The sequence below is a fragment of the Peromyscus leucopus genome, chromosome 9, assembly GCF_004664715.2.
Source record: "Peromyscus leucopus breed LL Stock chromosome 9, UCI_PerLeu_2.1, whole genome shotgun sequence".
Taxonomy (NCBI): domain Eukaryota; kingdom Metazoa; phylum Chordata; class Mammalia; order Rodentia; family Cricetidae; genus Peromyscus; species Peromyscus leucopus.
In genome coordinates, this window is record NC_051070.1 from 54,046,045 (window position 1) to 54,070,231 (window position 24,187).

At 44.0% G+C, this 24,187-nt stretch overlaps 1 protein-coding gene and 1 long non-coding RNA gene across 2 annotated transcripts; one reads left to right on the top strand and one right to left on the bottom strand.

Moving 5' to 3' along the window:
- Positions 1–6,908: 6,908 nt before the first annotated feature.
- Stc1 (stanniocalcin 1) lies at positions 6,909–18,878 on the bottom strand. Its single transcript, XM_028883186.2, has 4 exons — positions 18,537–18,878; positions 16,392–16,534; positions 15,557–15,768; positions 6,909–9,865 (listed from the first exon to the last, which is right to left on the bottom strand). The coding sequence occupies exons 1-4, from the start codon at positions 18,652–18,654 to the stop codon at positions 9,595–9,597; spliced, it is 744 nt and encodes a 247-aa protein (XP_028739019.1). The 5' UTR covers positions 18,655–18,878; the 3' UTR covers positions 6,909–9,594.
- LOC114702697 lies at positions 18,056–23,764 on the top strand. The gene is made up of 4 exons (XR_005092159.1): positions 18,056–18,166; positions 21,944–22,166; positions 23,238–23,428; positions 23,542–23,764. It is a non-coding gene; the product is annotated as an uncharacterized LOC114702697 (long non-coding RNA).
- The last annotated feature ends 423 nt before the right edge of the window (positions 23,765–24,187 follow it).

A 24,187-nucleotide genomic window follows, 5' to 3' on the forward strand; every position in this document is an offset into this window, starting at 1 on the left:
AGTGTCAGATTCTTAAGGGTGGGTAGGAAAGAGAAAATGAACACAGTTATCTCTTTTGTGTGTGTCTGTGTTTGAGTGTGTGTGAGGGTACATTATGTGGATGACTAATCACAGGCTGTAGGTCACTGGCGCAGCCTGTGGCCATGGTTGTGAGTGTACGTACTGATGTAGGCTGTGAGAGAGACTGTAGAGTGTCATTCATGTATACCTACCATGCAGATGACACAGGTGGATGCAGAGGTGCTGCTGCTGCTGAGCATCTAACAGCTTTGACATTAGGGGAAGTAAGGTGCCATTTGGGAGTTTGCCAAGGAACTTTTCTTTGAGGTACTGGGTTTCAGCTAGGACAGAAAATGAGAAGATAAAAACAAAAACTGATGATTGTAGCTAGAGTTTTCCTGCCTTGCCCACAGTCAGGACAAATCTCTGTCACCCGCCAGTCCCACAGCCACTCAGACCCAACCAAGTAAACACAGAGACTTATATTGCTTACAAACTGTATGGCCATGGCAGGCTTCTTGCTAACTGTTCTTATAGCTTAAATTAATCCATTTCCATAAATCTATACCTTGCCATGTGGCTGGTGGCTTACCGGCATCTTCACATGCTGCTTGTCATGGTGGCGGCTGGCAGTGACTCCTTCCGCCTTCCTGTTCTTTCTTTTCTCCTCTCTGTTAGTCCCGCCTATACTTCCTGCCCAGCCACTGGCCAATCAGTGTTTTATTTATTGACCAATCAGAGCAATTTGACATACAGACCATCCCACAGCAGAAGATGTCCTATTGGCTCGCTGTATCCTTACCTTCCACAACCATAGATTCAATGGACCACAAATCAAAAATATTCCCATAAGAAAAATGGTGTCTGTTTTGAATGCTAGACATGTTCTTTTGGTCTTTATTTCCTACCTCATACAGTATAACGGCTGTTTACATATGCAATTTTTGTTGTGATCTAGGTATTGTAATTATTCTAGATATAAGAGGATGGACATAGGCCATGAACAGATGCTACATTGCCGTCCATAAAGGACTACCAAAGCCATTTCTTTGTAGATGCAGAGACCACTGTAGTAGAATTCGTTTACCCTGGAATGGGCAGATTCTGGAAGGAGGACGGCAGTGGGAGATTGCTTCTGTGAGTGCTAACAGGAAACCAAAGGGGAGAAGGGCAGAGGACAGGGTCTGAATATGGAGAGGCTCGCCTTTGGATATGAGGTATGGAGGGATTAGTGGTATGCAAGGCTCCTAGAGCATAGGTCCCAGCATTCTCTGGTTGGCTAGTAGTGGGAGGACAGGAGCATGGCAGGAGAGAGAGGGAGCTGTGGCCTGAAGTGCTTGTGTTTCCACGAAATCCCAAGCCACCACTGGGACTGGTTCCAGGATTTTGACCACATGTTGGAAACAATGACAGTGTCTTGTGGGACGTATGTTGTTTCTGGATTTCCTGCAGCAGAGGACACCTGCAGTGCAATCTAATTGTGTTAAGAGTTGAGGATACCATACTATCCTCATTGGAAGCCACAAACCCCTCAGGTACAGAGTGGAAGCCAAGACATATTTAACTGACAGACGAGGATCGGAATTAGTGAGTGTTTAGTCCAGTATACCACATGTTGGCCTCTGCACATGGTGCTTATTAATGCTCAGATATTGGGCTAGGTAACTGGGCTTCAGTTATCTATTTGCAAAATTACAGTGATAGACATTACTCTTCAGATTTTAAAGTAATGGGGAGGGACTAGGTGACATCTCACCTGGACCTCTGGTTCTTTCTCGGAAGAAAAAAGTGAAAAGTGCAGGAAGAACACAATTCATAGCAGAGCTTGAATGTAAGCCATGGATTTAGCAGTGTCATAATTATAACTGCTTTACAAAATGACCAGGACTTCAAGGAAACAAGGTGTGCGTGACACACCAAAGGTCACATTCTCTATGTTCCTACTTTCTAGTATGATATTATGTGTAGTTTTAGTAATACTGAGACATGTTTGTTAATGAGTCCTTTATTGCTCAGACCACCAGAAGAAAGTATTAATAACAACAGCCGTACACTTCTAATAGGTGGTACCTGAAAGAAACAAAGCTATGCATTGTTGCCTCAGGCTGGCAGACTTGAGTACTTGCAGTTACTTTCAGGAAACTGATAGCTAGAATTCATTTTTTTCTACCCACCATGGCAATGTACCCGCCAGTCCCCAGCACACACAATCACACTGATAAGGCATATATATATATATATATATATATATATATATATATATATATGATTATTCTCTCATGCAATACATCCTAACCACAGTTGCCCCTCTCTCTACTCCTCTCAACTATGGGCTCTCCCTTCCCCAGATCTACTTCCCCTCTGTTTCTCTTTGGAAAATCAGAAAAGAGCAAGCCTCCAAGAGACAACAATTAAACATGACAAAACAAGATACAATAAGATAAGGCAAAAGCCCTCATACGAAGCTGGACAAGGCAACTCCATAGAAGGAAAACAGTCCCAAGAGATGGCAAAAGAGTCAGAGGCACATCTGCTCCCACAGTTAGGAGTTCCACAAAACACCAAGCTAACAGCTATAACCTATATGCAAGGGATCTGGTGCAGACCCCTGCAGGCACTGTGCTTGCCCCTTCAGTCTCTGTGAACTCATATGAACACTGCTTAGTTGAGTCAGTGGGTTGTGTTCTGTACTAGAATATTTAACTATGCAAAGATGTTGCATTTGTTTAGCTATTAAAGATGTTTTGGTTTTGTTTAACTATGTAAAGATGTATTGCTTTCTTATGTTGTGGAATGTTCGTTTAACTATGTAAAGATGTATTACATTTTTTTAATTATGTAAAGATGTATTGATGTTTTCCTTGCCTTCCTAAGGCATCTAATTGTTCTAATATAAAGCTGAATGGTCAATAGTGAGGGAAGAAGTATAGGTGGGACTTCCAGGCAAGGAGATAAAGTAGGAAGAGGAAATTAGACTCATGGAAGAAAGAAGAACAGATGCCAGAGAGACACCAGGGGCCAGCCAGCCAGACACAGAGGAAGCAGGAAAGTAGTATATACAGAATGAAAGGTAAAAAGAACCGAGGCAAAATGTAGATGAATAAAAGCAGGTTAAGTCAAGTTAAAAGAGCTAGTGGGACAAGCCTAAGCTAAGGCCGAGCATTTATAATTAATAATGTCTCAGTGTCTTTATTTGGGAGCTGGCTGGCGGCCCAAAGAAAATTCCAACTACAGTGTTCTCCATCCTCTGATGGCCGTCGTGTCTTACTGGAGCAAAAGTCATGGGTTAGTTGGTGATGGTAGATAGAAAAATTCTTTCTATCTCTTCTCAAGAATGTTTAGTGCATGCTGGCTTTGTGTTAAGCATCAATAATACAAGGAGGATATATGTGACTGTATTGGAGAAAGCTTCTTGGGGGGTTCCATGGCTTTGGTGAATGATAAGGAGTTTAAGGGGGAAGACTGTTTATTAAAAGTGATGGTAGCATATGTGAAGATAATGTGTAAAAGTAACAAGGCAGAAATGTTCCAGTGTCTTTGAGGGAATCCTGTCAGTAGCACATGGAGGATTACACACTGAAATGACTTTGTATTTCAAAGGGCGTACGCTTGATGTCAACATGCTTGATTTTTATCTTTGAAGCAATGTGGATCTATTAGGGTGAGGAAGAGATATGATCAAATTTGAACCAAGACAGCATCCCTGTTGTGACTGTGTGGAGGCATTGGGATTAAGAGCAGACTGTGATTCATGGCCATGGCTGTGACCTCACTACTCAGCACACTCTTGGATGCAGGGCAATCGGCATCCCTTGGGGAGTGCTAGGGATATGGCTTTCGGGCCCACTCAGACATTCCTATAATTTTATCATGATCCCCTAGACTGGCATGTACAATAATTTCAAGAAATACCAACACAGGATCCTTATGACATGTGTGTTGTCTCTATAGGAAGAATGACCTGATATTTTCTTCTTTTTCTCTCATACCCCAGACCTACAGATCATTTTATGATCTTTGGAACTTCTTTTTGGAAATGCTGATAAGAAAATTTTTGTTTAAATTAGTTTTTTAACTTGCTTTCTCCCTCTGTCTCCTCCCTTCTTCTGCATTCGTGTATGTAGAGGTTGGAGGCCAGCCTTACTTGTGTATCCATGGTAACCTTCCACCTTGTTTGAGGCAGGGCCTCTTTGTTGTTCACAGATATGATGTACATCAAGTTAGCTGCCTGCTAAACTTTGGAGAATTCTTCTGTCTCCACCTCCCACCTTTTAGTAGGAGTTGCTGCAGTGTTCAGCTTTTATGTGGGTTCAGGGGTTCAAATTCAGGTCCTCATGAAAGTGTGGAATTATACCCCCTCCTCCCACCAAATGTTTCAATAAAGGAAGAAATTCTACCCTTTTCAGCCATGGCTCTTGAAAATGCCTTAGAGCCATGGGCTATTAAAGTATGAATGGTCTTGGGGAGACATTCACAGGAGGCTGTGTAATCTGCTGTGTTATTCCTTTAGCTTGGTGATGAGAGACAAGTTCATCATTGTATAATTTGCCACTTATGAGGGTTTTCATATCTTAGAATTCAAAAAAGTCTTGATTTAACAGTAATGAGTAGTAATCTACAAAAGGAAAAAGAATAAGAAAAATAATCCTCCATCCAAGAGGATATGGAAACTCATGTTGGGGTGAGAGTAGACTCTAAATGGTGATGATGACTTGAATGTAAATGGTGATAGTTAATGTTTGTTGAATGCTTAATACATAGTATTTGGAGGGTATTGCCTATACGCCAGGTACTGTTTTAAGTGCTTTATATGTAACATACTTAATTCTCAGCCATTTTTGTACATGAGACCTATTATTTGATTCTGCACTATATAGGAATAATTTTATAAATACAGAAACTGATATAAGACCAGACCTTTGGCCCAAAGTCACAGAGACAGTGGAAGGGAGTTGTATTTGAACTCAACTATAAAAATTCCAGGTCTGAGTTCTTTACACTGCAGCCTACAATACAACCTTTCTGTACAATACAAACAAATATTGAAAGAAGGCTGAGGAGGAAAAATCAAAATGGCCACTCTTTCTGTGGCCAACGAGAGTCGATGATACAACACATTATTTTGTAGGTTCACTATTGTGTGAATCTCTGGACATGGGGGAAATGCAGTTCAGAGTTAGAAATGGTTGGGAAAATATCTTCATTTGATTTTAAACAATAAGGAGAATTTATTTGTTCATTAATAACGATTTAAGATCCCCATTGAAAAAATTCTGTCGCCCAAGTCCTCCTTTTCCCATGACTGAACTCAAACCCCTCTGACTAGACCCAAGCTGCCTGCCAGGATTGAAAAGGATTGTGAATCCTTTTCAAGTTTCTGAAATGGGGCGAGCTGCTCTCCTCTCCTCTCCCCATACAGCCACAGTGGACTCTCACTGAGTTACCTGTGTCTGACTGCTGGGAGCAGCTCACTGAACGCTCCACAGCAGCTCCACAGGATCGCCATCCCATGGAAGGAAGAAACAGATGCCCTTGGAGATTAGTGACTCATCTGACGTCATGGTCATGCCATTTGTGAGTGACAGAGCCAGCTCTTCAATCGCAAACGTCTGATCTCCTGGGAGCGGCGCTATTTGTTCCCCTTCTTTCCTTGACCTCATTCGACCATCTGCACCTCCTCTCCTGCTGCATTCAAAAATCTTTATTTCTAATAGCAAAGGGGCTCTATTTATGTTGGGGATATGCCTATCATCCAGGTGCTCCCAGTCTCTGCAGAGAGGAAGTGTGAACAGCATATACACCTGGAAGGGGCATGGGGCATCTACCCCCTGTACCTGCATCACTGCCATGCAGAGGTTATTGACTGATGAGCATGGATTGCCTTGTAGTTATAGACCCCTAAAGCTTCTTCCAGATTTGGAAGGAGTTTGGGTATAGTTTTTTTTTTTTTTTTTTTTTTTTTTTTTTTTTTTTTTTTTTTTAATGTATGTGTGTTCATGCATCTGTGTGAGCTTGAGGTTGATGTTAGTTTCTTCCTTGGCCACTTTCTGTTTTTTGAGACATGACCTCTCATGAGCACCCTAATTCCCTGGTGTGCCCTAATTCATGCTAATGTCTGGCTAGTGAGCTCTAAGGATCCACTTCACCAGTATTAAACTACAGGCACATACTGCCATGCCCAGCATTTTTACAGGAGTGTCTGGGATCTGAACTCAGGTTTTCATGTTTGTGTGGCAAACCCTTTACTGTCTAAGTCATCTCCCCAGCCCCTGGTTTTCAATTTTATCATGCGGATATGGGTAGCCACTGAATGAGTGTAAAGATTTTTGGCAAATACTGATTTAAACTGCATTTATAGTAACATTGACCCATAATTAGTGACTTTAAGGAAAATGAATAGGACAGTGACTTCGCACTTAAATTTCCATTCAAGAAGTTTTAAAAAAGACATCTTTTTATTATTATTATTATTTGTACATGCATGTGTGCAAGTGTGTGTGTGTGTGTATGTGTGTGTGTGTGTACATAGCCTATGTAGAGGTTGGAGGACAACTTTTTGGAGTCTGTTCTTTCTACATTTATATGGATTCTGGGGATTGAACTCAGGTCATCAGGTTTGTGAGGCCAAAAGTACTTTATTCAGTGAGCCATGTTACTGGCCCAAGAAGTTTTTAAAGAATAACAATGAAAGACGTGGAGGGAAAAAAAAACAAATAAAACATAACACTTTATTATTATTATTATTGTAGAAGGAATTCACCAAAGTCTTCAAATTATGCTATGGCATCTTTAATTATAAAAATAAGCAAATAAAATAACTTGCATCTGTCATTACCATGATATGTTTCATAACTTTTATATGCACATGGAGCTTAAAAATGTAATTTAACAATAAATAATGACATATACCAGATATGCTCACTGTTTATTCCAGTACTCAGCCAAAAACCTAAATATCATTTAAATTATAAATACATAATGCAAATATAACGGCACAAAAATGTTCTAAAGTGCAACCAAATCACAAGAGAGGAGATCATGCAAACTGGTCTAGGTTAGCCCCCGAAACACTCCGCAGCAAACATGAAACAAAGCTTTGGAAGTTCAAGGAGGAGGTGGAAGGGGGGACAGGGGGGGCAAGGAGAAAAGGAAGCAAAAAACTAGCAACGTTGTGAGAACTGCTTCTTTCCATATGTGTAGTAGATATATGTATTGTTGACACATATACCAATATCACTGTGGGGAGAAAAGAGGCTATACCACGACTTGAAGAGGTCACAGCAAAATTAAAAAAACAAAAACAAAAACAAAAACAAAAAACAGAACAGAGGAGAAAAATAGAGAAGAGAGAAAGAAAATCTACCGAACTAAAGATCAGAGAGAATTTTACTAGGAATTCTCATAAGCTACTTGCCACTTTGGGGTTCTGGCTTAGTGGGTTTGCAAAATGCACAACACACACACTTGATTAGCTTTTCTGGTTCAGAGAAGTCAGCCTTGCCTGGGGTGGGACGTGGGGGAGACGGGTGAATCTAGCTTAGAATATGTGCTACCTGATTTCCAAGAGGCTAAGGCAGTGTCCATTTGCTTGGGACCTGGGGATGGGACAGTTCTGAGTATAAAAATGCCCTTCACAATCTGATGTCAGCACGCGGAGAGGCTGTGTGGGGACAAAGGCAGCAGCAGCGGCTGCGGCTGCCGTGGCGGCGGCTGCTGCACTTAAACTTGGTCCTTGAGCACTATGTTACTGGTTTTAAAGGCTTTGTGGTAAAGTTGTATTGCTTTTTATTTCCCTGGAGAGGTGCCCTCCCTCCTCCCACCAGGGTCCCTATCACTCAATTTGGTCAACTCTGGGGTGTAGCCTCGTGAGAGTCAAGCACCAATAGTTTCTACCCACGTGACTTTGGAGCTGCCCCTTCCCCTTCCTCTCTCAGCATTGACCTTTGGTGAGCAGTGACACTCATGAGGGGCTGTTGGGTTCAAGGACAATGACCCTGAGAAACTACTGTTGTTCGTAGACAGGTTAATCATTTGGCTTTGGTGGCTGCCATCTTGTAAACATTACAGCGGAAATGATCAAACCACCAGCTCTTATGCCCTCCTTCATTCTTTCTATATTTTTTCTTTTTTTTTTTTAAATCTTTTTTCTTTTTTTTTTTTGTTAAAGATCCTACAGAGATGGTCCAGCTGCCAGGACTACTTTGGCAGGCAGCGTGTTACAGGACAAAAATGTAAGAGGAGTCTATTAAGGCTGGACATCCCAGGGTTATTTACACCCCTCAAGCCCAAGTTCCCCGGACTAAAGACCCAAAGGCTGATTGACTCATTCCTGATTGGCTTAGTGGAAGAATCTCCAACACCATCATTTACCGGAGTTCCAGGCACTGATGGAAGGTGATGAGCCAAGAACTGCCACTTCCAAGGGGACAGTAGGCCTTGTCACACTCGGTGTCCAAGCCCAAAGCGATGATCTTTTTGATTCCTGTAATTCCCAGTTGGATGTGACAGAGTTGTTTCAGGATACACCTAAGTCAAATGTAGCCTCTGGGTTGAGGTGGGCTGGGAGATGAACATTTTCCCTGGGGTCCTTCAGATAACCTGTTGGGTTTTCCTATCTCGTATAGGCCCATCTTAAGTTCTGATGTTGAGTTAAAACTACTTCTACCCCCTTAGTTATAAAAAAGGCCACAAGGAGCATGAACGCGGATATCTGGAAGTGAGATAGTTATTTCATTCCCAGGAAAAGGAAAATAAAGCTAAGGTACAAAACTAAATCTATATGCAATAAAGTTATTATAGACTGCTTTGTTAAGCAGAGTCCTCTGGAATTTATGTACAGTACAATAGTTTTCAGCTATTTATATTCCACAGTTAGACCTTAAGATTCTCTGTTTTTAAGACAATTGTTAAAGATACTTTTAAAGCTCTGAGCAGTTACAGTACATAAAGATGTTAGCTTTTTGTTTTTCATTAGATGCAAGAAGATGCTGGCTCAAAGTCTGGCTGGAGAACCAGGCTTGAGCAATTTGGTCAATATGTCAGAAAGGAAATTAGACATTGGAGGATAGAGACCATAAGCGTCATTAGAGATCAAGAATTCAAACATGACATTCATATTCGTCCATGGCCAGCACAGATTCATAACACGAATTCCATTGAACATATTTATGAGCGTTTAAGACATGCATTTAAATAAAGTTGTTTTATATTGGCTAACTCTACTAGGTGACCATTCTAAAGGGCTCCGCATCTTCAGATTACAATGACTGTGCAGTTACATGAACGTTTTGTGTTTGAGAAGCATTGATAGGGATCTGGGAAAAGAATTCATAGAGAGAGGGGATGAAAGAGGCTACATTCTCTCAAGGAGAGGGTGAATGATCACATGTATTCTGTTGGTAAGAATGCTGTCATTGCAGAATGTTGGGATATTGATTACGGAAGCCTAGTTTCATGCAATTTTCTTTAAGGGGGGGGATAGAAAATAGGACTTACTTTAAAAAAAATCAAACCAGGCACAGTACACTCAAAGTTGGTGTGTCAACACCCCTAAAATGCTATTAGTTTGTTGAGGCTGTGAATACCTCTCCCTGGTTATGCACTCTCATGGGAGGTACGTTTGATGTGGGAGGGAGAGTCCCCCTCACCTCGGAGGTTCCTGAGGAGGACTTTCAGCTTCTGTGGCTCATTTGTGCGCCTCCTGTTGAAGTCAGCTCTGGGGTGTGTCTGGGCACAGTGGTCTGTCTGCAGGATGTGGAAGAGGCTGGCCATGTTGGGCCCAATTTTCTCCATTAGGCTGTCTCTGATTGTGCGGACTGTGTCTTCATCACATTCCAGAAGGCTTCGGACAAGTCTGTTGTAGTATCTGCATTGGGAGAATGTTTATTAGGGAAAGCCATGTAAGGATCAGGTCCTGACATCAGTGCTCAAGCTATTCAAAGCTGAAGGTGGCTTTCGTTTCCTTCCAAGCTCTGGGTTCACCATATAACACTAGAAAGTCCATCTCCAGGTTTATACTTCAAGAGATGTAGACCAAACTAAACAGTAGTAGGGTAACTGTAATGTCTGAAATTCTAGAAAACAAAGACCCTTAGGGAGAAATGGGACAACACAAAATGCTGTCATTGTGTAGAGAAGAAACTAGGATTGTGCTCAATGTCATACAATGAATTAATGGCAGAAGTGGACTTAGTCATGTCCACTGTACTATACCTGTGATTTATACTCGTGTAAAATGAGTACAATAGGTAGGTCTTAAACTCAAACCTTGTGTTAGTACTGAATCACTGTACATGGACTAGCAGTTATTTGGATGTCTGTTTGCAACTTGCCTTTGCCTTGGTGTGTGTGCTCATTCTAACTGAGCTTTGGTCTAAAGCCAGGCATTTTCCTGTGAAATCTTTCCTTACACCCACTCAGGTAGTCTTGAAAAGGCTGTTGACTGACTGTGACTGTTTTAAGGCTTCCTTTGAAGGCATACAGTAGCCTTCTGCAGCCAAACACTAGTTAGCAAGGGCACTTAAAGGGAAAGATTAATGCCCCTTTAAAGTTCATGCTTCTGTACGTCCATGAAACCCTTTCACATTGCTCACACCTTTGTGACCTCTTCCTTCTTTGGCTTCCCCACAGGCTTTAGTTATCACCTCAAACACCAACATTTGATGGCAGTATGACTATTCCTTTTCCCCTGGCTTGATTTTGAAAACATCTCAAGGGCAGGGTGGATGTCCTTCTTCTTTGTATCCAAGTGGCTGAGTGTCATCAGGCTGCATTGTCTGCTCAATAATTCACTGTTAAATTTTATATCCCCCCCCCCCCAGGAAACAGAACTTAAATAACAAGGTGACTCTCTTGCCTCAGAAGACTACATCCACCTTTGCTTTGCATGCATAACACTGATCTTCTCTTAGGTCTCACTGTCTGCCCCTATGCTTATATTTATACTGAAATATTTTCTTAATATATCAACTGAACTTTAACATCAATGAAAAGAACATAAAAATATTCTTCAAAAAATCTCAGTTTCCTGAAGAAAAATGATCTGTGGTTCTGGCAGATTTGTAAGCAAACAATCAAAAACCCTAAAGACAAAGACCTTTGTGTTTGGTATAAGTGACTGTTATGTATGCAACAATTCTCTGAATGTCCCAAACAGTGCTGCCAAGTGTTATGGCTGTGAAAGGATGGAACCATCTATATTCAAAACTTCTAAACAACTCATACAGTTCAGGTATTTTCCAAACTGATGGGGCATTTCTGACTCAATGGTTGTGGAAACCTATTAGCTCTGGGCTCATTGACAGGAGACTCTCCTGGTGACAGTGACCTGCTGTATTGATGTGGAGAGACCCTTTTCTAGGAGTAGCCAGGATGTCACTGGGGCCACAGGATCATCAGAGGGGGAGGGTTCCTGTTTATTTTTAACTCAACACCCAGAGCACAGGAGCAAGCATCTTGCTGGAATAACTTGACCTCCTAGAGAGGTCCTTTGAAGGATGGACAGTAAACAGGGCAGATCGTGAGCGATGAAGCGAAGCGGTCACCCTTCTTTGGGCGAGAGGGTGAAGTTGGAGATGGAGAGAGAGGAACAGTGTCTGGCTTGCCCATAGTCCTGGCTACAGCCCTCCTTTCAGGGACAATTATATCCAGCTGTGAGTGAAATTGGGCTGCTCTGGCTCAGAGGGACATTTTCCAGCCCTTGGAATTACAAAGCCCATGAGTCAAGCTGAGCTTACTTGGATGGAGAAATGGGGAGAAAAGTAGTTTTGGAAAAACTGAGAAAAAAAATTGTGCCCCCAACAGCTTCAGCCATCTCTACCCTCATTGATCTCTAGGCATCTACTAATTCCTGGGCTCTCCCAGGAATTAGCTCCCCTACATCTTGGAGTCTATTTTAGAGGGCAGTTAGTTCTTAGACAATACAGTTCCGTAAAGGACTTTATAACTCGGAGAAGTTAACCCTTTCACATCTAGAAAGAACTCTTCATGACACATGGGCCCCTAAATGGGCTAGAAAATGTGATTGCTCTTTAGAAACAGAATGAATGGAAAGCTCCTTCTTTGACAGCATTGGAAACTCTTGTCCGGATGGAGAACTCTAAACCCCTTAAAGAAACTGAATTCATCTGGCAGGCCGGCAGCTTGGAGGATCCACTGGTGCCTGATTCTGAGGGCACCTACCTTTGCTGTTGCCTTCTCTGATGGGCTAAACAGAATACCTGCTCTTGGGTTTTCTTGGCAACGACCTCTGACCTCTGTCAGCCTGCCTGCTCTTCTGTTTCCCTGAGGGGGCTTTGGTAACTCAGTGGAGTAGGCTAAGGGAACATCTTAAAATAGGAAATTATACATGGCTCCATTAGGAGCTCCTCAAAGGCTGAAGCCCATGCCAGGCTGCCCGACACCAGTTCAGCTAACCCTATTGTCTCCAATGAGACTGGAATGCAGCATTCAACTCGACTATGCAGGCCAATGAGAAGACTTTTACTACAGGTTGCTAAGCAACACAGATGCTGTAAGAGGTTGTGCCTCCAGCAAAAGTTGACTTAGCAATTGCCATGTGTTTATTGAGCACCCTTTTGTACTAAGAACATATAGTTACTCTAGCTATGAGGAGGGATGTGTCTTTTCTTTTAGGAGAGAGCACACACAGAATTCCTTGCTGAACACCATGGTGCTTGTATATTTAGTTATTCATGGTATTCTATTTTTGGGTTGCGGGAACTTCTTGCAGGGTTTTTCTAGCTGCTTTTTTTTTTTTTTTTTGAAGTAGAAGTCAAAATAGCTTGGCTCAAGGCCATGTGAATTCTGGATTCTATTTGGTGACTCATAAGCTGTGAGACCTTCAGCAGGTTGCTCATCTCTCTGAACCTCTGTCCTTCAGTCAGTTAGATGGGGGCAGTAGGATCTGAATCACTATCACCTTCAGCTATGGTATTTGGTTTCCAAGGATTCAGTGTACATTTTCCTTCTCAGGATAGCAAGCCAGTACAACTCAGCAGAAGGTACCTCCTCTGCAGGGGGAGTTGAGGCAATTCTGTTCTCTAGCCCGACGGCCTTTATGGCATGAGGCTACACACTGAACTGGGGTAGCAGATTAAGCCTTCTGGGTCTCACAGCCTGGAAGGACCTTTCACAAAGCACATGTCTTTCTTCTTATTTTGCAGATTCTATCCTCAGCACCTCCCCGCCGCCACCGCCGCCACCCCTTGGTAAAGAATAAGATCAGATATTCTCCATAGCTACAGTTTCGGCCATGCTTACCCAAATACACGCATTCTGCCTAGGAACGTTCTGTGTGAGAGTTTATAAATAGTCCTTTGTTTCCCTTGATCAATATTATTCTTCTGTTTCCTGTTCCCTATCCATGCCCTAGAGAGCTGGACGCTTTGCCAGTTTTCCCACTTTGGATCTGTGTCTCATTGGTTCCCAAGCTTCGTGGTGCCTTGTCCACTTCGTCAATTCTCCCTGCTCCCCTCAAGACCGACGGTGTGGGTTGCCCATCAAGGCAGGGGGCACTCCCAGCTACCTCCTCTCTCTGGATGCACCTCTCTCATGTACACATACTTCTGTTCTGCCTTTCAGTCCAGTTACAGGGTTTGGATTCTCCCAGACCTAAATCTCATGCTAGACAAACCACAGGAAGGTGGAATGAACCTGTAACTACTTCCCTTTGCAATTTGTTGCCAACTGGCAGGGACTTTGCGTGTGTCTATGTTGGGACTGAGGCTGGGAAAGCAGGATGTTTTAGGCGGGTGAGGAGCTGAAATAGAGCAAGCAGATCAAGCCCCTCCTGGAACGGAAATCGCTCCAGTCCTGAACAGCGGAGTGAAATACTTGGAAAAAGGTAAGAGCTGCATGAGAGATTCTGGTGTTTAAGAGTGTGCCACCCTTTCCCCATTGACCTTTCCTTCTGAACGTGAGCAAGAGGAGATAAGGAGACTGTGCCTGGACCATTTTCTGAAGGCGTTGCAAACAAGGCACTTTGTAAAAAGAATAATGGTCTGGCTAAGGACGCCTTTCCTAAGTTTCCTCTTGGGTAGTGGGAATCGTTGGTCCAAACTCTGTAGCTTCCTTTCTACAGTGAATCTCAAGGGAATATGCCACTTTAATTGAAATAGCCAGCTGAGTATAGCTTTGAACTTGGTCACCTGACACATTATAGATCATGTGTCCTGGGATCTTTAACAATCTAAACTTGTACTAACGAGTCTGCTAATACTCCTTCTTTTAAAACTACATAACTACATCCTTTGTCCCCAGCCATCGTCCTACCAAGAATTCTTTATTTCTTTCCCCTAGGGCAAAGGGGTAGTCTCTAATAAATGGCCAAGTGTTAACCCTTCCCCCCTTCAACAAAAATCTTTCTAGGAGAACTTTAAAAATTGAGGTTGGTCTAGAGAGAAAAGTCATTTGAGAAAAAATAGAGTTGATTTGTTTCCTGTTCTGAGAAAAATCAGTAAGAGCTCTGGTAGAGCTGCAATCAAGGGCTGCATGGTCGATTTCCATAAGGTGACTTGTGGTTCTGTAGGCCACTAACCTGTAGTTAAGAATGGCTCCTGTATGTCACAGAAGTTTCATGTTGGGGCAAAGCTCAGATAGACTTGACCATTGTTACTCTCAGAAAGGATAGGGATATTTGGCTAGGAAATTTATCAGATTGAGTGTGTGATAACTCTTAGGGACAAGAGTAACACAACTATTCCTTGTGAATGCACGCAGACTTGGTGGGAGAGTCAGAGAATTTTAGGATTTCTGACTTTAAGCATAGGATTTGGCTTGAAGCATCCATAGGCTATCCTTAACTAGCTTGCATTACTACTGATTCTATCTGTCCATGTCCTCCCAAGCTGCATCCCTTACCTCTCGCTAGACATCTTTCCAAGATACCCATACTGGACCAGGATGCCAGGTCTCTTATGCATCAGGGGTTCATTCCAGTTTGGCAAAGACTTCAAAGTCAAAGACCCAGCAAAACCTGGAGCTCAGATGATGTGAATCCAATGGCTTTGGATCACCTGAGTTACAAATGTGATCTGGGTCGCTCCCAGCTTTTCCTTCTAGGGAATCATAGACTCGAGGGTTGGGATGACATGAGGCTTTGAAGAGAACATGAGAATGGTTCCCTGAAGCCATTTCACTTTTCATAGAGACAACTCCAAGTTCTGGGGAAATGAGATGACTTGCTCTGGATTAGCCACTGAAATATTTGGCATTGGGACTGATTTGAAAGATACACAGATTTAAAAAAAAGTCTGCATTCTGACATTTGACCTGGGGGGGGGGGATTATCATGGCCTATTGTTCTGTTGAACTGTCATGGTTTCAGCCAAACCTGATGTCTCAGAAAGGCGTTTTCCAGAAGCTTCATTGTTTGCTTCAGGCTTATGGTAAGAATTGGACAGAGTTGCATCCACCCAGGGTTCCTGCAAACCAGCTTTCTGCTAGCTGCATGGGAAGATTTTAACACTGGAGGGAAAAATTTCTTCTCTGGCTTGGCTGGCCAGTCCCCCTCCATGTCCCTGATCGTGAAGACGAGCCCCCCCTCTCCCCCCCGTACCTGTTGGAGAAGTGATTGGGCAGCTGTATGACTTCAGTGATGGCTTCCGGGTTGCGCTTGGCGATGCTGCAGACATTCAGTTTGCTGTAACACTCCTCCTGCACCTCCGCGATCATCCTCTGGAAGGTAGAACACCTCCGAATGGCAAGGAAGACCTTGGAGGTGATCCCATTGGCGATGCATTTTAAGCTCTCTTTGACAAATGCTTTTCCCTGTCAGGGACAAGAAGATAAGGATTAGTGTACCCTATTAGAGGAGGTCTGGGTCTATGCTGCAGGGACCTTCAAGGAGACTTGCTTCCATAGCGAGGCCAAGAGCTAAAAAAGAAAAAGCCCTTCTCCCTAGGACTTTCTTGAACATGCAGCTCCAAAGAAAGGAAATGTGATGGGAGGAAGCCATCATCAACTGTTCTGAGGTGTAAAGATGGTCCCAATCAGTTTTATGTTCTCGGTAACTCAGAATTTCAGACAGCATGCTAGGGCATTCAGAGAAGAACATTTTTATTTCCTCTCAAAGCAGAAATGCTTTTCTGCTAGTCATCTCTCCTGTTCTAAGCCAGCCTCTCTCCACTCCCTACTCCTGGTCTAAACTGCTCCCCCCCCCCCCCCCCGCAAACCTCCCCCATGTGCTCGCGCACGTGTGTGTGTGTATGTGTGTGTGTGTGTGTGTGTGTCTGTCTGTCTGTCTGTCTGTCTCTCTACACCTTGGGATGGGCCTTTTGAGTAGGAGGCTGGGAAGCATGCTTGTCTCCCTACAAGGTAGGCTCCTAAGAACAGTACCGAGCACCCTGTCAAATGACAAGAAGCCAGTGAGGCAGAGGTCAAGGTCGCGTTACCTGAGTGTCAAATTTAGCAGCACTGTACAAGAAGGATTTACAAATGTCGTACATCCCATCTGTGTCACATGTGGAGTTTTCCAGGCATGCAAAAGCCCCACAGCCGACCTGCAGGGCACTGTTGAGGCAGCGGACCACTTCAGCTGAAAGAGACAAGCAGAACCAGTCTGGGTCAAGCCAAAGGGCTCTGGATCCAGTAGGAATAGAGGCCAATACCCCAGGGCACGGGATCTGAACTTATCCTCGAACTTTGACCTTGGGTTCCATTAGATAGAACAATTTGAAGAAAAGTGGGGGCGGGGGGGGGCGTGAGAAAGGGGATGGGCAGGCTCCTTTTGCTTTTAAGAGTCAGAGAAGAAAAGATGACTTTGACTTCCCCCTCAGGTACATGCTTTCTGGGTCTCACCCTTCTGTGCATTTTGGTGGCTAGAGAAGTAAGGTTAGAGACCTTGTCATGCACAGTGCCTTCTGGCGGTGACAGGAATCAAAGACTGTCACTTGGAACTTGAAAGCATGGGTAGGCTGAAAGCAGTAACTGAAGGTCAGACTCCCGATGGGGTCAGGGGAGGACCAGAGAATCCAGCTGCCATTTGAAAAATGCAGTCTGGAGTAAAAAGCATGGGTATTTTAGTCCAAATGGCAGAGAATAATTTGCTGAGTCCACTCGGAAGGAGACCCTTCCCAAAGAGGGCTTTTAACTCTTGATGGCATTGGCAGAAAGGAATCCGAGCCCTTTGTATCCACCCTTAGCTCCGCAACCACAGCCCAGTGCTTAGAGGTATGAATAAGCTCTCATATTAAAAAGGCTTCTTTTCAAAAAAGAGAAACCCAGGTGTGAGCGACAAGCCCAAGGCGACCCTTGTGCAAGGCTGGAAGAAAACCGCAAAGAACTTGCACCAGGCTTTCTGCATTCTGGATAAGATCTGCCATAAAAGTAATTTCTCTCCCACAGAAGGAGGGGTGTTCTGGCAGGCAGCTCGGCAAGCAATGATCTGTAGCCTTCATACCGTAGGATTCTCCTCCCAGATCAAAAGCATGGTTTGGTTAGGCTAGGCTTCCCCGCCCCCCCCCCTCCCACCACCCGCAGCCTCTGGGATGTTACAAGTCATTTCCCTAATTATATATTTCCACGGGTTCAAATTATAACTTTGCTTTAAGCAGTTTTAATATGCATTAGGGCTGCTATTGTTTTAGGGCAAGCTTGAATTGTGAATCACGGCATCGCTATAGCAACTAAGTACAAAAGGAAGCGAGGCAAGAGGCCTCCTCTTGGCAGGGACCTGCGCTCTTCCAAGGGAGAGCATCTGCCCCATTTTGACACCTGCGGTCCCATCTCTGCTGACAGTTGGGGAGAGGAATGAGCGGGGAGCCAAAAGTCAAGGGGCAGAGTGCTCCTGATGCCTCTTGGCCTCCAGAGGCCAGGACCATATACAGTTAACTGGTACAGGAGTCAGGCCGAAAGTAAGACCTTCCCCTTGGAGAAAGAACTGCTTCGGTTCACAAATGCACTTCCTTCTAGGGGCCCTGGGCTGCCTGGGCGATTGAATGGAGCCGGTTAGAGCAAGGAAGGAGACAGGCAGCCCTGTAGGGAATGGGTGTGTGGGTCCCTCCCCCCCACCCCCCTTCTTTTTGAATCCGCCCTGGATTTTTTTTTTCAGACTTGAGGACTATGGTTCCACAAATCAGTGGAGAGGGGGCTTGCCTGTGTGCTCTCTGAAGAGGTACAGAAGTCAAGTTACAAGGTCTTAAAGGAGCAGAGAGAGGGATCGCAGCAGGTAAGCCGCGCATCACCTTAAGACCGGCTCGTGGAGTAGGGAGAGCTGTGAGGCATGCCAACATTCAAGCCTTTCCCCGCCCCCTCCCCCTAACAAGAGGGTACGTGCCAGATTTCAGGCAATCAGGCTAGGCTTATGCAATGAAATACCCTCAGCAGAGCGCCCAGCTTCTTCGTTAGTTGCATGCAATTTATTAAACAAAGGAACTCCACTTCCTAAGGCTATTGGATTACACTGGCAGTTCATTACCACCAGGCATGAAGCACATTTATTACCGAGATCAGCCGTCACAGACACACATGCAAAAGTGAGAGAGGCAAATGAGGACAGCTCTTTGGGGGAGAAACCAGTCCTGGGTTTGCTGGCTTACCTGAATTTTGAGCCGCCACCCGGGATTTTCTGGGGCTCACAGAGTCATTCTGTTCCGCCTCGTGCGTGGCAGCAGCACTGATGACCAGCACCAGAATCACTGCTGAGTTTTGGAGCATTCTCTGAGAAGTTTCCGCTAAGTTGTTGGCTTTTTTTTTTTCCTCCCCCCCTTTCCTCTTTCCCTCTCCCGGCTTGAGTTAAGATGTGGATCTGGATATACTGAAAGCTTAGGTGAGGATTTGAGGAAGAATTTTTGTGTGTGTGGCTGGCTGGCTGGTTGGCTGGCTGGCTGCTGCTGCTGCTGCTGTTGCTGCTGCTGCTGCTTCTTCTTACACCTCTGGCTTTTGCAAACTGGGGGCCCAAGAGCTGCACCCAGGGATTTTATAGCCGTCTTATCGGTCCTCAGGATCATAGACCAATCAGATCCTTCAACTGGTCCGTTTAGCCAATAGGCGGGCACGCTTATTCAGCTGGAGCTTTTTGACTTCTTAGAAATATTTTCCAGCAAATTGAAAGTACCTGCTGCCAATGATTTATATGTGTGTGTGGCTGTGTGTGCAGGGATGTGTGAAAAAGCTATTTTCACACGCTGAAGTGACAACTCTGTATTGATCAAACTGAAAGGAAAAAAAAATCACTTGAAAAGCTCTTCAAGGTACTTGTGAAATTCATCTTATATATATTTTTTTAAGTGAACCACTAGGAGAAAATGGATGTTGAGTGCTTGATAGGGAGATGTGATACAGATTAGAATTTAATCAAATTATAACAGCTCTCTAATTTTAGTAGGCTGTTCTCTGTAAGAGCTCAACATCATTTTTTTTTTTTTTTTTTTTTTACATTTGTGTGTTCACTTGTAGCGTGCATCTTTGATTCCTTGCTGTGATCTGGAGGCATCTTGAATTCTCACTGATATGTGTAAGCCATGGCAGAAAGATGTATGTGAGTGCAAGAGCCTAGTGAACTGAGGTGCTCTGGTTACAGCTCCCAGCTGTTCCCTCAGCAATCCTGGGGTATTTATTAAACTTCTGACCTTGGCCGTGTCCTTCTACCTTGCTGTTCCACTTCTCAAATCTTATTCCACACAATTACAAAGAGATATGATTCCCGGGGAACATAAAATTTTGAAACAAGGACTCATGTAGCCCAGGCTGAACTTGATACATAGCTAAGGGTGACCTTGAACTCCTGGTCTTCTCACTGTCTCCATCTTTCTCATGCTGCAATGACAGGAATCTGCCACCATGTGGTGCTGGTGTTCAAACCCACAGTTTTCTGCATCCTGGCCTGCGCTGTATAAACTGGCTGCATCCCTAGTCCTGGATCACCCATCAACACTGTCTTCATAGTCACCACTGGCCCTGCCAACTCCAGGAGTGTTGGTTACTGTCTGTACACCCAGGCTCACCTACTCACTCACACCACACTCCACCGAGGGACACGGCAAATGCCTGAAAATTAATAAACTGTGTATTCAAGCCCAGTCGCTTCATAATCACGTTGAAACAATGAGCTGGTCAAAGCAAGACTAACCCTGCTGGGTAAACCAGTTCACTTCTTGGAGATTGGGGAAGAGGAGGGGGGAGAAGGGGGGGAGGCGGGACTGGGAAGAAAGGGTAGGGAAAGACCAGAATGTGTAGGAGAGGAGACTGATAAACTGGAGACTTAATGGGAAAATTATAGTGGAATCACAAATCATGCCCAGCATAGCAGCTCATATTCTCTTATAAGTGGAGTGTAGGCAACAAGAAGGCTTGTCCGTAAGTTATGAAGGAGGTTAATGATCCTTGAGAGGACTTCTCAGGGTAGGAAGGTGGTCATTAAGGGCTGGGGTGAGGTGAGAGGATTCAACAATAAAATCTTGAATATTTTTCAGGAGGTAAGTGAGCGAGCCTTTGGCAATTCTACAGACTTGGACAGCATGGTCTTGCAAAGACACAGAGCCAGTGGCTTCAGGTTCAATCCTGAAACTTGACATGAAAGCTAAAACAAACAAACAAACAAACAAACACTAATTCTGTCCTCACAAGTCAAGCCAAGAATCAGGTTTACCTCTGAGTGTGTGATTGTGTGTGTGTGTGTCTATGTGTAGGGAGCGGGTTTGTTAAAATAACTTATAACCCACCCTTTGCAAAAAAGAATTTCTAGGAAGCAGGGATGTTTGCTATAACAAGGGCTAAAAGGAATAAAAGACAGAGAAAATATGTTAAAAATTGGAAAGATTTCCATTTCAATTAGTTAATTTCATCTTTTGATTGATTAAATGTGCAAACTATTTAACTTGTCAGTCCAGTTTTTGTTCGTTAATGGTATTGTTTCTCCAGTACCTTCTAGGCATAATACTGTTCAGTGTCTCAGGGAGGATAAAAGTGAAGAAATCTAGAAGGCAAACATAATTCTTGACCTGAGGCACTTGAAATTTCATTGGAAAGATGACCAACGTTAGGATACTTTCTATAAATTCAGAATGTCATGACTTTGCCCGAGAGACAGCTAGAGATTTGAGGAAGGTTCCATACTTCAAGAAGGAAGTGAACTTTTAAGGTAGAAAAGTGGGGCTAGCTTGTGTCTCATAAAATTCTTATTCTAGAAAGCTCTGAGGTTGGTTGTTGATGGCTTTAGGCAGGAAAAAGCATGTATGCCCTGCAGAATATATCACTCAACGTTACCTTTCAAAGAGGGAATAAGAAGACAGGTGCAGATTCTACCAGAAGGTCTTGACTTCCATTTCTGAGTAGCCTTTACTTCCTCAGCCATTGTGCGCTGCTCAAGGATCTACACTTGACCTCTGGCTGGTCCACCAGCTGGGAAGGGGGATGGCTTTTCCTCTGACAATAAAGTTTCTTTTTCCAGCTCTCTGAAGCTCTTACGAGAACACAATGTCCTACAAGTATCAGGATGTGTTGTGCTTGTGTGTGTGTGTGTGTGTGTGTGTGTGTGTGTGTGTGTGTGATGTTGAATTTTCACTCCTTATTTTACTCACTTACAGCTCTATCTATATACCCAGAGGTTAGTTTCTAATGGTGCCAAGTGCTTCCCAATGGCAGGTGGGCTGTCATTCAAGGAAATATAATGGTGATCAGCTACACTAGTTTAATGAAGCTAGTATGCAAGCACCACTGCAAAGTGCACAAGTACCACTGCACTTGTCAAGGGAGGGGATTGACAGCAAGCACAGGTACCCAAAGCCAAGTTCCTCCCCATAAGCCCACAGCTTGAGGATATCAGAACATCCACCATCACCGTGCTGTGTGCTGTACTTTGAGATGGCAGGGGCAGAACTCTTGGCAACTCTGGGGGTGATATATAGCTTCCTCTGCAACTTTCCTGGGGGTGGGGCGGGGTGTTGAGAGAAGCCAGAAGAATCTGGAGGTCAGTTTTCAGAATCTGAAATTTATCTTATAACAGGAGGCATCAAGACTCTTTACAGGAAGATTCTGCTCAGGGTAGGGCTTGTCATCATACAGACAGTGACTTGGAGAAGAAGGGTTGGAGATTCATGGGCATTTGTGTTGCTGAGATTGCTATGGTGATGGGAAGGATGGAGGATCAATATGAGAGGTGCTTTGAATAAATTCATCTTAGGAATGAAACTAAAGACATTCTTGGAAAAGACCCTTCTCGCAGTTAGGTAAGTCATGCACATCAGACTTTTCCTGCCCTAGTTTTGGCTATGATTTTTTTAATTGCAAGAAAGATCTAGCATTTCCATAAGGCAGGCGTTTTCTGGCATTCACATAGGGTTGTAGATTACCTAACAAGAGTCTTGACTGTACTTTCAGTGGGTGGGGAGCCTTCCAAAGCCAAGCTACACAGTTGGAGGTGCCTGTGGGGGCAGTGGGCGGGAAGAGAAGGTACCTCTGCGTGTTGCCCCCAAGCCAAGAAAGTGCTAAGAAGCATGAAAGAGACGTTGCCAACAGCGAAGGCTGGTGACGGTGTCCTGGCTGCACTCGTGGAGAGCTGGCTTGTGTTCAGTGAGAAGATTAAGCCAAAAATCTCTAAGGCTTTGTTGGATTTGGCTAGCTGCAAGCTAGGCAGGGAACAGCTCTTTGCCTTTTTGGTGAGAGGAGTCCAAGCCCGCCTGTTTCTTGGTGAATGTTCTGTTAACAGGATTCAAAGCCCTGCAAGGTTGGTCAGACATACTGACCAAGGCTGGACCACTTTCCTTTGGCGATTCCTGGTCTGTGTGTTTTCTGTTGGATTGTTAACTCATGCCTTCCTAACCTCAAGATAAGAAGGGGAAATGGAAGGAGGAAATTGAGGGGAAAATATTTTTCCTCCTTTTTTTTTTTTTTTAAATTTTTCCTATATAGATTCAGTGTTTTCAGTATAGACCTTAAATTCCCAAATGAGTCTGACTCTTGCACATTGCAGATTACTTTAAATTCTACCAAGGATGACGAAGCAAGGAAAGAAGTATATTAGGAAGGCAAACTTATTTTATGCACCTGCCCCTTCACCTGCCACACCCTTCATCCCCACCTCTGCTGGTCACTGTGTGCCCAGCTCTAGGCAGCAATAATGGAGAATGCAGACTGATTTGGCCTTTTCCTGTGCTCCAGGAGACTCAAAGCTAGTTACTAAGGGATGCATGTTGCAAGTGTTTTCTGGAAATGCTATAAGGCAAGTGGCTTGGAGCAAAGCATATAGATTTGGATTTGTTTATCATTTACTGGGCGGTTTTTTTTTTCTTGTATGCCAGGCATGGCTGCAGAAACATATTGGCCAGGAGAAAAGAGGAAACCGGGACCCAAAGAGAACATACCAGGGAAGAAGCATGGCTTACTTTCACGATGCTGTGGATGTGGAAAAATCTGAGATTTGTTTGTTATAGTAGCAAGGACACCAGTGTTGCAGAGAAAAGCATTCATGCTTGGATCCTTGCTCCTCAAGGTGCAGTGAGTTGGGATGGGGTTAGGAAAGAGAAAAAGACAAGATGACCCGACAGGCTTAAACCAGAACAGACAAGTTGAAATTGGCCACCCTCCTCTTCTCATTCCCTCCAGGTCTAAGTTGTGATGTCACTCTTTATCATGGGGGACATGCTCCTCCCAGACCCAGGAGAGTCCGTGAATCTTTAGCCCATGGAGAAACTCAAGAAGCAAGCCTGAAGAGGTGTGTTATCCAGCTTGTCCTTCAGAAGAACCAGTTGTAAGACCTTGAGTGACATTCCTTTGTTGAGACGCATGAGGGCGCTCAAGCCAACTGACGATGTGGAGATGTTTCCTAAATGAGAGAGAGAGAGAGAGAGAGAGAGAGAGAGAGAGAGAGAGAGAGAGAGAGAGAGAGAGAGAGGTAAAAGAAAGAAAATAAAAAGAGAAAAAGAAAAAGCTATGAGCCTTGGCTCAGTTTGACTGGCTCTTGTTTCAGGACCGGAGGATGCTTCGTAGGGTAGGAGATATGCTTGTTTGCTGAGGACCATCCCCTGAGACCTACAGTGAATGTGCAGTCCATGTGCTTGCATGTGTCCCAACATATACCATCCCAGTGCTGTCCCCTAGAGAAATAAACCTTAGGCACATGTAAGTGTTTTTCCTCCATCCCTATGTCCAAACTGTGTAGGTCGGTTGAAAGGGGTATATCAGCTATCACACCGGCATCCTCGAACTCCTCAGTTTACAAAGGAGGTTCTAATTCAAGGTGGGAGTGAGC